This window comes from Sebastes fasciatus, chromosome 23 (genome assembly GCF_043250625.1).
Source record: "Sebastes fasciatus isolate fSebFas1 chromosome 23, fSebFas1.pri, whole genome shotgun sequence".
Classification (NCBI taxonomy): domain Eukaryota; kingdom Metazoa; phylum Chordata; class Actinopteri; order Perciformes; family Sebastidae; genus Sebastes; species Sebastes fasciatus.
The window spans coordinates 9,581,946-9,600,599 of NC_133817.1; the positions used below are offsets into that span (position 1 = coordinate 9,581,946).

The 18,654-nt window shown below is 37.8% G+C and overlaps 1 protein-coding gene across 2 annotated transcripts in view; it reads right to left on the reverse strand.

Annotated features, from left to right (window-relative positions):
• rassf3 (Ras association domain family member 3) overlaps nt 1–18,654 on the reverse strand; it is a 66,949-nt gene that overhangs the window by 37,713 nt on the left and 10,582 nt on the right. For both annotated transcript variants that reach the window (XM_074626209.1, XM_074626210.1), the window contains exon 2: nt 17,316–17,428. In XM_074626209.1, coding sequence (XP_074482310.1) covers nt 17,316–17,428 — 113 coding nt within the window. The remainder of the gene's footprint in view (nt 1–17,315; nt 17,429–18,654) is intronic.

An 18,654-nucleotide genomic window follows, 5' to 3' on the forward strand; every position in this document is an offset into this window, starting at 1 on the left:
AGTTTGCAGTTTTTCTGCACTTTCTGCTGACATTTGAAGCGCCCAGAGGCAAAATGAGAGGCGTGGAGTCGCCCTCAAACCTCAGGAAATTCAAAACAAAGCTTGAAAAACCACAGACAAGAATACAGTTAGCCACATTTCTAAAAATAAAAGGTCAAAGGTCAGTTACAGAGCAGCAGCACAATGTAAAACAGTAGTGTCTTACCTCGATCAACAGGCAACAAACTAACGCTAACTTTCTGAGCTTTTTCCTCTGCAACATGCTTTTCCTGCCACTGCTTGCATCAAGTAAACTAAAAATACAAGACACCAAAGGGATTTAATAGCTACTGCTGGACTGACGCAGTTTGTGTTTAATTGCTAAGGCCAATGTGTGCACCCTTTTCATTGGGTGGAACAGATATTTTAATTTCCAGGAGGTCTTAATGCTGCTGTTGGTCGGTGGGAGGTTGATTGCATACATCTTTTTTAAATTTGAACTGGTGAATAGTGTGACCTTTTTCCTTCTTTAATAGTCTCTACCTGCAGTGAATGTTTTAATGAGCACATAAGCGCTCCCATCTAGAAGGAGGATAATAAGGAGTTAGCTGCAGCCTCCAGGGTGTTTGTTAATGGTCGGTTTGCTTTGTCTCCACAAATGTCCACTCTAATTCACTAGATGAACCTGAAATGAGGCCTCAGGCAAGAAGAAGCAACTAATGCCAACACCCAACAAAAGTATCAAGATAGAAACCAATAGATAATACAGTTAAAACAATGATTGGATGATATTATCATACAATACTGTAAAAAACAAGGCTTTAAATCTCTTGATCTGGGATGTTTTTTGGGTCATGTTTGCTCTGGACAATGGGAGGCTCTGGATGAAATCAGCCAAACCCAAATGAGAATTCTCAATGTGGTTTGGTTTTACCATACGGCATGGGTTTTAGTTAACTTTTTATAGAGGAAGACTAGCTACTTTTGTAGCAAGACATGGTGAGTAATATGCAAAGGTTAGGCTGTCGGGGTGACGCAGGCAGTTTATAAAACAAGAAAAAACAACTCTCCATTTGACATTCTTAAGATTTAGACGTGCTACCTGTATGGTTAAAAAAGTGGCATCCCACTTTGGACCAGACTGACATATTTCAACAACTATGGGATGGATTGCCGTGAAATTTGGTTCACACATACATGTTACTCTCAGGATGAATCGTAATAACTTTAGTGATCCCCTGATTTTTCATCTAGCGCCATTATCTGGTCAAAGTTTTTATTTGTCCAACACTTTTTATGACCAAATACAATAGACTGTATATAAGAAGTAGACGTAGTCACCGTGACGTCACCCATTGGCATGTGGACTTCTGTTTTGAAGCCTTGAGTTTGGTATTTTGGCCGTCGCCATCTTGTTTTTTTGCAACCGAACGCTGAATAAGACATTTTTAGTCGACCAAAATGTTCTAATGAACTTTCGTGAACTGAAAACACACTGTGAAAGGGTTAAAGTTGTCAGACGAAAACACCGATAACTCCCAGACTGGACAACGCCGTGGTAGCGACCTGTCAATCACAAGGTAGCCACGCCCTAAAGCATCCCCTGCTTTATGGTCTATCTGACTCTAAATGGGACCATAATTTACTAAATGAACATCATGCTGTATTGAAGAAGACTTGAAACTAGCGATTGAGACCATAAACTCATGTTAACAATGTTTACTGAGGTAATAAATCAAGTGAGAAGTAGGCTCATTTTCTCATAGACTTCTATACAATCAGACTTCTTTTTGCAACCAGAGGAGTCGCCCCCTGCTGGCTATTAGAAAGAATGCAGGTTTAAGGCACTTCAGCGTTGGCTTCACTTTTCAGACCCGGAGGTTGCCCACTGCTTTTTACTCATTAATATCAACAACACCTGCTTTGACTTTTGTCAATGTGTTTCTAATAAGGTTTAATATGACCGTCTCCAACTTTCTCATACAGAAATGTACATATTTGCAGCATTTGCTGCCGTCATACAGCATCGTAAAACATAAATAAGAAATAAAAAGCATACCTAACCCCGTAAAATAATACAGCATGTTCAGTAGAGCAGCAACCTGCTGAGTTTATGTGGTCGTAAAATGGATCAGGGTTTAATCATGTTTTCAGCGGGGTGTGTTAAGTCTCTTATATATCGGCCCTCCATGGGCCAACAACTGTAAACCATTACTGAGCTCAGAGATAATTAAATGTGTAAGAGGTGGTGCACCTTCTGTTTTCAGCTACTTCCAGGACCTCCTTCCTACTACATGCAGGGTTAAAGATTTTTAACATTATATATTTAATAGCCCACCCAGCTGCAAATAAAGGGCCAAAAAGCATCAGCTTCAGGTTCAGCTGCAGGGTGAAATCTACGCTACATCTGCACCAAATCATGCCGAACCCACACACACACGCACACACACACACACATGCAGCAGCACTAGGAACAACTAGTGGACAAGCTTGGAGATTTTTAGACAGACAGGCTCTAATTTAAAACCAGCAGGGTTAGAAAAGAGACCAAAAATAAATATGGCACATCTAAGGGCAGCCAAACCACCGTCATGCCCTTTAAAGTACTGCAGAGATCCATCCAAAACACACAGATAAGACGCCACCATATTGTCTCTGCAGCAGGAGGGCAGAGACACAAATACACATGCTGATGCTTTTTTGAGCTTTTATGATTGTCATTTTAACCAAAACAGAAATGATTTGCATTCTTTAAACTTCCTCTGCCTTTTCACTGTAGGTTATATCTTATTTTTGGCCACTATCAGACAGTAAAATTGTGCTTCAAAGCTGATACCAATGCTGTTTTGTTCTGACTGAAACTGTCAAAATTACATTGCATTATTACACATAAACAGCTCTGAGGACACAATTCATATTCAATTATTTGGTTCTATTTGCAAACTGATTCATGTACTGATCCTATCCATAACGTTAGTTGTATGTAGACACAGTTTAACAGGCATACAGTGAACACATATGAGCTCTAGTGTCTTGGTTATATTTGGGTTTTTGGGGGGTATCCCAGTTACGTGTTACACACATGTAAACATCATAAACAGTATATATATATATATATATATATATATATATACACATGGAGATGACTGGGTTGGAGCGTGTGAAATGAGCTCTGCAGGTTTCACTCTCTGGTGTTAATCTGCTGTCCGGTCTCTTTGGCTCGGAGCCGGTCTGGTTAAACATTACTCAGATTCCAGTGAGGGCAGCAGCTCCGACAGTAACTAACACGCTCACACTCTACTGTAACTCTGGAGGCACAAAGAGCTCAAACAGCAGGGAAGATTCAAAGAGTAAAACTTTCCCATGGCACCAACCTACACACAGATATGTGTATAAATATAAATATATCATGTCACGCAACGGCTGAATTAGGGTACTTGCACCTTTTTTGGTCCGATTCAGACACTGATTTCAGAGATAATTTGCAACAATAAAGATATAAAGAGCAGTAATGTGACTAAGGAGTCATAAGAATGAATGAGATATATGCTAAATTCTGAGTTATAGCTACTGAGTAAGAGATATGTAGAAGGAGAGACGTTGTGGTAGAGGAATGTGGTCTGGTGGTTTCGGTGAGATGGATCATTGTAGTTATACATACATTCCAGAGCCGGGGCTGGTCTGAGGGTTTCCTACAAAAAAAACTAAGGGCAAATGGTCACTGCTGACTTATTTTAGATATTCTCCCAGAGATTTTACCTAAGAATTATTCCTCACACTTAAAAACAACCAATGTGACACATTGTTTGGACTGTATAGGCCCCCTGCAAACTAATTATTTCAGTTATTTATTTAAAAATGAGCAATTAAGTTGGTTACATGTCCAGAATAAAACAAGCAACTCCTGTGAGCCTCTGCAGGAGGACTGTTTCATTATGTTGTCAGTATCAGACACAATAAGACACTGTAAAGGATAAAAATAAAGATTAATTTTTCTTTATTAAATTAAATAAATAAATCACTTGATGATCCTTTAAATGAATCCCAAACCTCTGGATTTTTTCCGAATGACTCTAGAAACAGTAATGTACAGATGATTAATGTCTTAGTACTTAGCAATCAAAATCATGACTGCATGTGGTGCACCATCTCAAAGTATTTAATCAGTTTCATGGAAGTGTTTTAGTCTCGTGTGATGTCTATTTTTACTCCCTCCTGGTGTGTACCTGCAGCTGAACGTCTGGTTAAACATTAATCTAGTTTCAAAGCAGCAACAAGCTCCAACAGACCTCTGATCCACCTGATATCTACATGAATCCTGGGAGGTGATGAGACAGTGAGAAACATCAAAGCATCAAAATCCAGGTGTAAAGATGAATTAAAGCTTCATCTTTTACCGTCCATTGAAGTCATGTTGTTATTTTTTTATTTAGACACATTTATGAATGAATTTCCATGACATTAAAGTTAAAAGTTAATAAGGATGTTTTCTTTTCTCTCTATACTCGTCACCTAAAGACATTAATCATATATAAATGAGTCATTTTGCATAATAAGTACTTTTACTTTTGGTATTTTAAGTATATTTTGATGTTAATACTTTTAACCGTGGGCTTGTTGAACCGTTGCACCGCTATTAAATACAGGCCTGCTAATTATTTGATGAGGTAGCAGAGACATGGAAGAGGTAATTATCTGAACATAGGCCTACTGGACCATTAAGTAGCCTGCCTTATTTCATGTATAAAATCCGCGTTATGGCTTCATATAATATAGAAATATCATTTATTACTATCAATCAATCATTCAGTCTATCTATTTACATGTTTTAGAGTTCAAACATGTTGGAAATGGTTATGTTTTCTTCAATTTCTTTACATTTAATGTACAGTTCTGGCTGTATGTGTAAAGTGACTGTGGCTAAGTTAGGGTAAAGTTGTTGGGAGAGGTTGGGTGAAAGCTCAAAGGTCAAACTTTGAGGAATGTGTCATATTTAGAAAACTAAGAACGACAGAAACAGACAGAAGAGACGACGAGAGAAAGAGAGAGAGGGGTGTTAACAGTTTCCCCCTCAGGCTCGATGACCTCACTGAGCAAAGATGCTGTCACCTTGTGCAGGTAAGTGTGTTGTTTGTGCACGGGACCAGGTGTGGGTTTATAGGTGGGGTGAGTTTCTTTGTATTCTGCAGGTGGGTGTGAGTCTGTTCTCTAATTTAAAGGCAGTAGAGATAGGGGTGGGTGGGTGGGTGTTTTAAATCTACTTTAAACATGGGAACCAACAGTGATTATTTCTTTAGTGGGATGTCAGTTTTACAGCTCAGCAAGGAGCTTTTTCTGGTGGTATTTACCCTAAAATGTGAATTCAAATGATAGGAAAGTACTTTACAGCAGTGTTTCCTAAACTTTTTTTCTGGGGACCAACTTTTTAAAATGACAAACCAAGAGGGCCGGAACCATTGCAAAAAAGACCTGCAAGTGAAAGTCTGCTACAGATGCTTAATGATTGCCAAAAGGTGCTTTGGTGCATCAAGGCCTCTTTAAGTTTTCAAGTTAGGGTGATTTATCAACTTTCTGACTGGTCTGGGAACACTCAGACTAATAATATACAGGAGAGAATAAAGCCCGAAGGTGGGAACATCACACGCATGCCTTGAAATGCTAAGCAGAAGACAGGAAACAGACGTAGATGATCTTGCAGCAGCAGCAGCGTGGGGCCCATGCAGGTAGTCACACCTGTTAGGATGAGTGTGTGTCCTTTGTTTTGGTCCTACAGGTGTTAAATATCCAACCTGAGCTCCACGTTGCCTCAGGGGATGTAAACCTGATCCACAAATTACATGAAAGCAGTTGTGTCCATGCAGATTTTACCATGTGCAGGTTCATTTTTGGATTTCAGATAGTGATGTAGAGTATTTTGAGTGTGTCCCAGCATCCTGTGTCCCCCCCCCATCACCAGGTGGCCCACTGTTTCATCCAGACAGACAAAACACTGTGTGATCAAAGAGCAGAGGAATGCCGTCTGAGGATCACACACTGCCTCGCCGTATCACATAATCACAGACAGACAGCGAGAGCACGGATTCAACCAACGCAGCCCTGAAGGGTCACAGTGCAGCTGCATGGAGGAGCCGAATTACACCTCTATTGATGGTTATGTGGGAGTGGTGGTTGAGGGACGAGCAGCATTAAAAGGAGCTACAACGTGTGGACTTTTTCAGACTATATTTATCATGATAACTTTAATTAGTCAGGTTAAATCCTCCCACAGAAAATACAGATGTTACCAGAAAACAAACATTTAGCACAAGTTTAAAAGCATCAGTGGTGGAAGAAGTATTCAGATATTTTATTTCAGTAAAAGCACCAATTTACTACAGATATTCAAAGTCCTCAGAGGATGAACCCTAACTTTTTATTTTGTTCCACATTCACCTCTAACTTTGCTATATATTTGAATGAATATTGTTTTGCATTTCTGCAGCCAGGCTCTCTGAGATATTGCACGAGGCTATAAATAGAGATAGTGAGAGGGAAACTACAGCGGTGCAGCCTGTAAACTGATTCCGCCCACTGTGATAAGCTGGCTAAAGACAAACAATAAAGAGACCAACTGTGTGCTCATATCGAGCCCCTGTATGCATGCACAGTACAGTCCAAGACAGCAGGAAATGTGACTGAATCCACCCCTGACGGGGAGGTGCTAAAGGTTAAATTCAACCTTTTTATATCCTGCTCAAAGAGCGCATTATAGTCGTATTTTCAAACGGATGGGAGTTTTGCGAGCTCGAGGTCATTTGGAGGAAATTGCCCTTTCAGAAAATAATAATAATACTCTTTCTGCTGAATTAAATTACTCAAAATCCAACAGGATGAGGGGAAGCAGCTGGTCTGGACTCAACACACAGTTGAGAGGAACACACACGTACACACACAGTTTAATTCAATTCAAAGAGATTTATTGGCGTGATAACATTTTCTACCCTGCCAACACAATCTCTCTCCCTCGGCCTAAAAAAACTCCAACATGAGCAGACTAGAGCCAACGGTGCGGGACACACCTCAAAAACTAGTCCGACAGCCGACCATCGGCTTGGCATGTCAGGGCCTTTAGTTAGGTTTAGGAAAAAACATCATTGTTGGGCTTAAAATAAGTACGTAAACTAAGTTAAATTACGGAAACAACATAACATAAGTACGGAAAACAAGTCACAAACATCACTAAAAACATGTCACTAATGTAGCTTACAAAGCAAAACACTGGTCTCACACTCCCCCGCCCGCCATAAGCAGTCTTTTTATTCTGTCACTAGCTCATGACACGCCATAAGCAAGAACGGCGTTCTCATTACACGCTTTTGCCTTGTGCATTATCATGTCATTCATACGCCTTTTCTTGCTCTGTTTGTTGTTTCAATCTGAGGTCTGTCAGCGTGCATTCAGCCAACAGCGTATCGGTGTATTTCATTTTGCTGACAGTCAGGTCAGTGTGTCTCTGCTCCGTTTGAGCTGTATGTATGAATAGTGAATTGTGTCATTTATAGTGAGCTTTTACCTCAACCGGTTGGTATCTGAGGCTGAGATTGTTCGCCTGGATAAGGACAGGATCCAAGATAAGAGCAAACACACACACACACAGAGGAGTCCTGTAGCGCCCCACCCTGATACAGATCTGTGTTTTCCTTTGAACCGCCAGCAGAAAAACTACCTAGAATTTTCTTTTGCAGAGTTCATTTTACCTCCTGATACACGGTTTCTAACTCCTGCACACCTGCATTAAATTAAACTGGGTTTTATTTTGTGATGAGTTTCATAAATGTGGCCACAGACCTGCAGACCTATAGATAAACAAATCCTTTCCTGTGTTAATTCACACCGAGCTGACATTTTCCACTTCCATCTTCCAGTGGGTGAATGTGAAAACACCAGTCTCATGTTGTAGAGTGGATGAAGAAATACGGGCCTTAAAAATGCTGCTGTTAACAGATATTTTTGAGCACTTTCACATCGGAGCACATGCGAATACAAGAGCAGGTTTACAGGGTTATCTCGATAACTTTTACCCCCAGAATCACCTCAAATGAAACATGAAACATGGACTGATGTCAAAGAGCTGCTCTGGCTTTGAACCCAGTAAAGCTGCTTCTTGAAACCAGCACCTGTTGTTGCCACTCACCTGTATTTAAAGGGATAGTTTGGGTGTTTTGAAGTGGGGTTGTATGAGGTACTTATCCATAGTCAGTGTATTACCTACAGTATCCACAAAAAAAATCAGTATCAGTTTAAGTGTACATTTACCTTCTATGTAAGTCTATGTTTCCGACAGGGAACTGAAGCGGTTATCTACGCTCTCTTCACAGCCACCAGACTCCATTGAAAAAAACAGTAATTTTACCTCGCAGAACACAGGAGTTGCTGGTCTACCGCTGCCTCGATCAGTTAGTTTGTTTGTGTTATTGTGTGACTTTGGTGTTTTAAACCTTTAGTTCGGATTCACCAAAGTCCCATAATAACACAAACAAACTAACCGATCGAGGCAGCGGTAGACCAGCAACCCCCATGTTCTACAAGATAAAATTACTGTTTTTTTCCAATGGAGTTTGGTGGGTTTGATGAGAGCATTAATGGATAAAACGGCTCTAGTTCCCTGTTGAAAAGGATTGTCTGACGGCAAGGTAAAGCGGTGGTAAATTTGGATAAGTAGCTCATACTTCAACTTCAAAACACCCAAACTATCCCTTGAAAGTTTATTTTGTCACATGACAACGCAAACATAAAATAACGATTTGATCACCTTTATTATTATTACTTCAACATGCACATTCTTTCCACAGAAAAAAAAGGTATAAAAGACAGATATGAATCATAAACCTTCTAAACATAAATGCAACACAACAGAAACTGTCCCCTAAGGACTCCTCAGAGGCGACGCGAGGCTCAGCTGGCTGTTAGCTGCTCTGTTGGCCATGTTGGGACATGTCAGGAGCCAAAAAATGAAGGAAATCAATGGGGCTCGTCTGCTGGTGGGTCTCTAAGCCGTCGGCTGGTGTCCTGTTTCTGCAACAGGCAGCTGATGATGGGGGAGCTTTTGTCTGTCAGACCCGCATCTGACCGCGGAGTTAATCCTTCACAATCCACGAAGATTACAGTGTTATTCTGGCTGCTATAATTCAGCTCACTGTTACAGCTTTTGACTCCCTTTGTCTCTCAGTGTGTGTTTTTTTGACAATGCAGATGGATGAAATTATAAAAAAACTCATCAAATGTTTCTGTAGCTGCAGGTTTTGTGACACCATCATGCCTCTTTGGCCTTGGAAAGAAGCTGTAAATGCCAGTTTTGTCTGAGGCTTTGAGGCCATAAATCTTTGTGGTTGTCTGATGTTCATGCAGCGACTTAAAAAACTCTGCTCCTCTTTGCAGCCCGTCTGTGTTTGACATGTGTTATTGTGATTTTCGCTATTGTTTTTCTTACCACTTTGGAACATTTTTCCTCTTGAACACTGTTTTCTTTCTCCGTGGTTTTAAAGTTATTGAATACTGTTTGCAACCCGGTCTCACGGGAAGGCGATTAAATAGCACAATATTACATTCTACGTGTCATGAGTACACATTTGAACCTTTTCACGTGTCATTTGTACGCCATGCAAACGTTTGCAGTTAGGTTCAGGCAACCAAACATCTTAGTTTGGAAAGAAAACGTCATGGTAGGGCTTAAAATAAGTACGTAAAACTAAATAAACACATACGGAAACAATGTAACATAAGTATGGGAAACACGTCATGTCTTAGGAAAATGCACAAAAAATGAGGAATAACTTTTCGTAAGATATTATATGAACCGTAACATGAGGATAAATTGCATATTTAACCTATTTGGGTCTCCAAAACTTCATGATGTTTATGTTGAGTTGAGTGAATATTTTAAACCCACTATGTTTTTGTGGCTGTATTGATTGATTTTCTACACATCCAGCAGACAAAGAGCAACATTAGTGTTCATTTAAAGTTTTGTTTTTGTCCAACTGACCAATATAAGTCCAATATTCTCTCTCTTTTAGCTCTGTTTTTGGTCTCCACCAACACTTGAGGGAAATATCTGGCTCTTTCGTTGCTAAATGCTCCACTATGTTCACCAGCTATAGTTGCTAACTTGATCTGTCTGCTGTTTGGTGCTGAGCAGGTAGTGTACAGTGAGTTTATGAGCGCTTTTTCACTGCAAACAAGGCTACGAGAGCAGTGAGAATGAACCTAAACAGCAGCTACAATTGCGCAAAAATTAAAATAACGAGCTGAAAGGAGCTAAAAAACTCCATAGAGACGATGGGAAACTGGTGGTTGCGACATTTGACTTTTATATAAACATGTTTTATCTTTGATTTCCTCTCAGACTCGCCCTCTGTGTTCGGCAGGTAAGCCTCCACACTGTTTGTGTTTAACACAATAGGCGGCTGATTGAGAGGGCGGGAGGAGAGGAAGATTAACAGAGATACACGAGGAAGAGGAAGACAGGGATGATAAGCAGATGGCGATGATGTTTGTTTACAGGAAGAGAACACTATGGAACCAGATGTTTGATAGTGAGGAGATGAGATGTTTGAGGGATATCCATAAATTCTGATCCAGGATTATTTAAAAAGCTGCTGCAGTGTCTTTAATGTAGGTAAGTAAATCAAGTAAAACATGTACGGAAACAACTACGAAAATCACGTCACAAACGTCAACAAAGAACACGTGACAATCGTCACTAACGTAACTTACAAAACAAAACACTGCAGATGCGTTTACATTGCAGTCAGTACAGGATGTACAAAAGACACGCAATACTTATTGCACGCTAAACACCTTGCACATTATCGTGGCATTTATATTCCTTTTCATGCAAACAGGCTGGGACACAGCTAACCTAGCTCTAAACAATAGTCCAATTAGTCAAAATCAATCAAAAAATCATCAGTGTTTGTTGTAAAAACCTATAATGGTATAAACCTTAGTCTTCTTGAGAAACAGTAAAGCTTCTGCACTGAACTCTGACTTTTATTTAGAGCACTGGCAATAAAACAGTGTGAGCGTGTGTTGTGAGGTTGTGTGGAGGTGAACCATCTAGAATAACATTGTGTGTGTGCTCTTTCTTACCCCCAAATGATTTAGTGCAGCAGTTGTGGGATTTAGCCTGACTCAGGGTGTGTGTGTGTTTTGGTGTGACAACATTTGATATTTTTCTTACTGAGTAACTGACGTTGAACATCTGTTTATTTATGTCTTGCAACACATAAAACAAATGTGAATGAGCAAATACAGGAAAAAAGACTAGAAAGAGAAATAGGAGTTCCTGTTTAATCACTTGAATGCTGTTTATCGCCACAAGACAGTGAGCTAATGCTGCTAATGCTGACTCAGACCCAGAATCAACTTTCTAAGAACTGAAAAACTGTTCTGAAAAAGTGTCTCAACAAGTTTTTATCAGCCAGGAGTTCTGCTTGCACCATTGTCGAGAACCACGGTATGGCTGCTTGTACCCGCCAAATTTGAAGTTGATTGGATGAACGGTTATCGAGATATGCAAAGGGCAGTCATACATATATACACAGACAGACCGACAGACAGAATACTTCCTTTATAGACAGATGATGCTGCTACAGTACCACTTATTGGCCAAATGGCACCAAATGTGTCATGATCACTCAGACATCATATCCACACATTTCCACCAAATGTGGTTCCAATAGCATGAAGCGTTCAGGTGATATGACATTTTTTGTAATATAAGTCCTGCCCACAGCATTTAAGCCAACTTTGAGGGCCAGCCATAGCAAAACTGTATGGAACATCAAAAATCCAAAATAGTAACTATTTCCAGCTTGGTCCAGAGATGTTCTGTACCAAATTTGGTGATGACTGCTCAAAATTTTTAGGAGTAGTAGCAAACAAATCGGATTTGGACAAAATTCGGATACTCACAGTTCAAAAGTTACAGGCCAAAATGTAAAGGTCATTGTTATAGCGCCACCATCTGGCCAAATTGCACCACATTCGACACTGCACTCCCTTGGGTCCTGAGCAATACGCCCACCAAGTGTGAAATCAATCAGATGACTGATTCTAGAGATATGCGAAGGACACACCCACATACCCACAAACACAGATACCAGGCTTTATAGTTAGATATTCAACTATATTTTGCGTTACCAAGTTTTGATAAAACTAATACCACTAGAATCTTTTCTTCAATATATCACAAAATATTCGCTGCCAGTCGGTTTGCAATATGTGGCAACTAAAGTTTTCATTCATATAAACATAATATTCCGGTTACAGAAACCCACATAAGCCCCTATCTCTGCTTTTAAAACTTCTTAAAACAACCCCCAAAAATCAGCTTTGAAACACCCCGATCAGTCCAACCCTCCTCCTAATGACAGGTGACATAACAGAGCTGAGTCATAAACACAAAGTAAAGGGAAACCATTAACTACGACTTCAAATAGCAACCATACTATAGTGAAAAGTCACATTTCTTCAAAGAGACACAAGAGAGAGAAAGAAAGAAAATACTAGAGAAGGAAAGTTTGGACAGTTTGGAAATAAAACAGCGGACAAAGAAGAGAAAAATGTTCCCACACTAGAATATGTTTTCTCAAGTTTTACAACAGTTTTCCTTCCTGCTGAAGTGTGTGTTTGTGAGCGTGTATTTACTATAGTGTTACCCCACCCTGGCCCTAACCAAGCCAATAGCTGTTAATGAGTAGCCATAAAACCTCAGAGGGAAAACACATTAACATTCCTCCTTTATTTAAATTTACTTTTCTAACTTTTAAAACTCTCTGCCCTCCTTCCCACTGAGTTTCAGTAAATCGTAAAAATATATATTTATTTAAAACAATATTTGCACATTGAGATAAACAAAATATGCAAATCTGAGGAGTCACAAGATTATTGAAGGGATAATAAAAAACATCAAATGTACAATTTTTTCTGTTTTTTTCTCAAAATGTTGTCTTTTTCCTTGAAATACTGCATACTTTTACCTCTTAAAGGGATAGTTCCTCGATTGCTTAGTTTGTTTGTGTTATTATATGACGTTGGTGCTTTAAAGAGTAAGTTTGGATTCACAGTATGTTCCCTTATATCAGCAAACAGAGCACTTTAATTGATGATAACAGTGAACTTTACAATAACTCCTGCTGTTTTCTGTTGTTTTCCTGAAAAGCCGACGAGGTCATTAATGTGCCATCAGTTATCTGACCCGGTGGTGTTAATGAGTCTCCATTAGAGCTAAAGAGAAAACATTCCTCTACATATTTACTCTCCCTACCTCTGTCCTCTTTGTTTTCTCTCCTCTCTCTCTCCGCCTGTGTTTGTCTTTCCCAGCAGACAGGAAGTGGACCGGTTATTCTCTGTCAATTATTCACCGCCGCTCCCTTTAGCTGAGCCAATCACACGGCAAGAGAGGAGGATGAACTCTGACTCATATGCTGTAACCGTACAGGCGCTCGCAGTCATAGTTATATAGACGTAATGTCCAGTTTACTACTGGGAAATTAATAATTAATAACTCATTAATCACTCCAAAAGTAATGGTTTTACTGTTATTTACGGATGCCCATAGGGGACTTCTCCGATTTGCATTTGCATTTTCCCATACTCGTATGGGCGTTCTATGACCATATTAAAATGAAAATGGAAAAGCTGTTTGACATTTAACTTTCAAAGTCGTACCCCGCTGTACAGGGGAACATATTCAAATCTTAATTCATAAATTTTAAATAAAATGCAAAATAAACGATGTAACTTTAATGATTTTCTATTTATGCAACCAATATGGAAGTCAAAATGTAAACAAAAATGCAATTTTCGAACTATTTGAAAATTTTAAAAAAAGACTTAACTTTCTGTACGAATTAAAACAGCTTTTCCATTTTCATTTTTCACATGCTAATAGAACGCCCATACGAGTATGTAAAAATGAAAATGGGATTATTGCATTTTCATTTGAATCTTTACTCAAATAACACATAAAATTATAATGCTATTGTGAAATTTAACATTATAATTTTAATAAAGTCCCTTTTGGGCTTCCATAATTGTGCATATTTTTGAGGGAATTTTTCAATTGTTGCCTTTTTCTTGTGAATTACTGATTTCTTTCACCTCTTTGGGTGAAAAAATGCTTCAAATTAAACAATCTGTGTGGGAAAAAGCCAAAATAACTGAGGTCCGCTGCTCTAAATCAAGACTTGTACTGTCCAAAGAAAATGTAGGTAAACTAAGTAGGGTCAGACTGATACCTATAGGGATGAAATTAGTCTTTAATTAAAAAAATAAGGATCATTCTATGGTTTTATGATGGCTTATGATACTTGACACAATGATAATCTAATTTAGCATAAAAAAAAATTGGAATTCAGGAGTTCTTGTGTCCATGTTTCAGGCCAGCTGATTGAATAACTGCTGATTATATTAGTCAGTCAGTACTTATCGTTAAATAAAGAGTCTGAGGTTTGTCTCTGTACTGACACTAACTATGTCTAATGGCCCAGATTGACGTCAAACTTCAAATTTAATCTCCGTTCTGTCTCTGACGTGCAGTGTTGGATTGTTACAGACAATTTATGTATTCAAAACTGCATTATGGATAATTATGGTAAAATGAGAGGCCGATGGTGAGTAGTTGTTTATTTATTGGTGCCTACTAACCTACTTCCTCTGGTCGCCAACACAAACACAGTCACACTCACTTCCCTCCACTAGTATTACACTCCAGCAGAGTAAATACCTCCATGCTCTGGCCGGCTGCCACGGGAGATCAGTTATAGCACTCAAAGATGTACTCACCTCCGCCCTACATGTCTATAGACACAGGAGATCTATAACACAACTCAGTGATTCACAGACATCCAACCCAATATAATATCATGTATAAGAATAACAAGTTTAAAGGTATAATATGCAGGTATATTTTCTAAGTTACTGTGAGAAAATACTGCAAATCTGTGAACTTCTTAATATGTAAACATACTGTATACGTCCTGCAGCTGACATGCAGACATCCTGCACACACACACACACTCTGACCAAACACACCAAAACTGTATTTTTATTATTAAATAACTAACTCAACCTAAAAACCCACAGTACGACTCAGCACTATCAGAGTTGCTGAGCTAATCCTTCTTACTATACGCTGAGTGGTGAAAGAACCACAGACAGACTGAACCAGCGTCAAATACGTCCTCACAAGTATCACAATTCAAACTATTTACGAGAGTTTGATCGCGTTACACATAAAGGTAAATAACTCTGCACCAACATGCTCAAACATGAACACACTCACTGGTAAAGTACTACAGAGATACAGTTATTTAATATCATAATACACTCTAACATGAACCAGACCTGCTGCACACCCAGCTGTCTTCTTAGGAATTACAAAACACACACACACACACACACACACAAGCCATTCTTGGTGAGTGATGCATTATGGGTGTGCACACCGACTTGGGGTCCAATGTTTTATCGAAGCAGAAAGGAATTTGAAAACACATTTTATCATCTTACTATGTCACAATCATTTTCATTTAATCTACTGATTATTTTCTTGATTGATTATTATTTAATCATCATTTACTCCGTAAAATGGAATAGAAAAGAGTGAAAAATCGGTCTGAAGTTGATGCTGTTTTGTCCGATTAACAGACTAAAACCCCAAAATAACAGATTTATTAACACGTCAGACGAATAAAAGCAGCAAATCATAAAAACCGAGGAGCTGAAAAGTCTTTAAAAAGATGAGTTTTTGGGTCATTGATTATCAAAATCTTCAATCTATCTCAATCTTTTATTGCTGTCACATTACACATATAATCATAATGTCATTCATATAATTGTGCTTTATACTATGTTTTTGGAATTGTCATTTTGTTATACATATATGCCTATTTTTTAGTTGTTTAATAGTGTTTTTCTCACTGTTTTTAGTATTTATTGCAGAAAAAGCCCTAAATATTATAGTAGATATTGGAGTGGATATTATTCCGAAAATAATACGGAAAATACTTCACAGTTATTGTAATAATTTTGGCTGCACTCTGCCTGTAATGTTGACCAAGGAGGAGTAAAAAACAAACCACAGACTTCACCAGCAGGCTAAACGTTTGACTACAGCGCCCTCTTATGGTGACGCACTCTATTACACTAATGCCCCTCTGAGTTCTCCAAAATATTAAGTGGTGAGACTGAAATTTAAACTGATCCTGATCCAGGTTAAACCATAAATACAACATCCGATATTGACCCAAAATTCAGAATTTATTTCACAATATTATTCACTAATATAGTACATATTATTATGCAGCATTATACAGCGATAACACTTTTTAATTGGTCAACAACTGATTCCAAGCTCGTGATTTAAATATTAATTGCAACTTTAAACCAACATGGATGAGGAATCCTTAAAGTGTCACTGTTACTGTATACCATTTTCTGTATATTAATCTTGTGTTCTCTATATTACTGTGAAATATTAACATTATTTAGGTGGAGGCTTTCAAATAAGCCCAGTTGTTTTTTCTGCCTCTTCCTGCACTGAATATTATTTGATATTTTTGTTATGTTTGTGTATTCTGAAATTGTGCAAATACAAATATATAATTAATATATAAAAAATAAAAAAATAAATATATAATATGAATAAAATAATAAAATATAAATAAATATTAAATAAATAACATATAAATAAATAAATATTAAATAAATAAAATATAAATGAATTAATTAAAAATAAATAAAGTGCTCAGGGTAAAAAAAGGGAATTTGAACATCTACTCCATCTGCTGAGGAAGATCATGCGGTACGATCAAAAGCTCTCGAACAACTACTAATTGGACCATGTGGTCAAACACTATTTAAATATAACTAGAACTCAGAGGTTTGAGGGTAGAAAAGGTTCTTATTTACAGTATTTGGACCATTATTAGACGCTAAAATCTTCTTATCAAAGCCACAATGATAATGTAAAAAATATATAAAATGATATATATTCAGGCAGAGTGTAATATTTTGATTGGATGGCACAAAACTAAGAGATTCAAATTCATATTAGTAGCATATAGTATTAATTAATTCTAAAAGTCTATTGGGGCCATGCTCTAAACCTAACCGGAAGTCGGCCATTTTCAATTTTGAGTGTATTTTTTGTGCATTTTTGGCCTTTTACAAGTTCTGTACTTTAACAAACCCGTCATACAGAAGGAAACCTCGTACTTCATACAATAGAGGAGATAAAAAAGAGGATGCACTCACTCTCACACACACATTGCGTGATATTGTGTACTCACATGTGGCGGTGTGTTGTTGTTGTTGAGCTGGTCCTGACTGACGGGTGAAGCTGCAGGATGACAGTCCAGAGACACTCTGTCCCGACACGCCGTGTGACACGCGTACTTACAACCTGCAGAGACATGAAATCATTCATTAATTGCAACACAATTAAATGAAAAGACAGGAAAAGGTTTTATCTTGATGACACGTTTGTAAAGTCAGACGTGAGGTACGTGCGTGCGTGAGTGTGTCTGTAACGTATATTCAAATAACCTTCTGATATCGACACTCTGTCAGTTGAGGTCAGAGCTCCCGTTTGCAAATGAAAACCAACAACATGCAAATTCTGACAGGATTAAAATATGGAGGAGGAAAATGTTTCAGAACAAGGTCACACAGGGTTTATGAGGAGGATTTATAACTTTAAATAATTTCTCCTGCCAGAATTTTCAGAATCACATATTTATATATAAATATATATATACAGTATATATATTATATATTTGACATACAAGGAATTTGCCTCGGTCACAATAAAAAGAAAAATAAACAAGTACTGCAAAAGTCAAGAAGAATCATAAATATATAATAGATATTTACAATAAAAAAGAAATTAATATATAAGATGGTGAATATGGTAAACATTACACCTGCTAAAATTTAGAGTGGTAGCCTTGTCATTTTTAGTATGTTGAAATTAGCATTTATACAGCTCCTTTAAATAAATTGACAAACAAAACAAACAATAAATAAAACAATCAAACGGTCAGAGAAATGCTGGGAGACGAATACATGATTTAAGACAATTAAACGACAACATTAACACTTCGTACAGAGAATATGCAGGACTTTTAGTATTTGCACACTGTAGTATTGCTACTTATACTGAAGTAAAAGATGTGAATACTTCTTTCACCTATGTTGTTCACAAAAACAATCAATCTGAAGACTTGTGATTGATATTTTTCACAATTTTCTGACATATCTAATCTAAAAGTTTAATTAAAATAATAATTGAGGGATTTTTCAATATGAAAATTAAGTTGGTTTAGTTGCAGCCAAAATCGCCAAAATTATTATTCAATAATTTTGCCCATGTTAGCATACTAACATGCTAAACTAAGATGGTGAATTGGTGAATGGTGAATGACATTATACCTGGACTTTTAGTACTTTTATACTGTAGTATACTACACATATACTGAGGTAAAAGATCAGAATACTTCTTCAACTGCTGACATTTTTCACAATTTCCTGACATTTGTAATCTAAAAGTTTAATTAAAATAATAATTGAGGGATTTTTCAATATGAAAATGAAGTTGCTTTAGTAGCAGCCCTCATTGCCTGAATATTT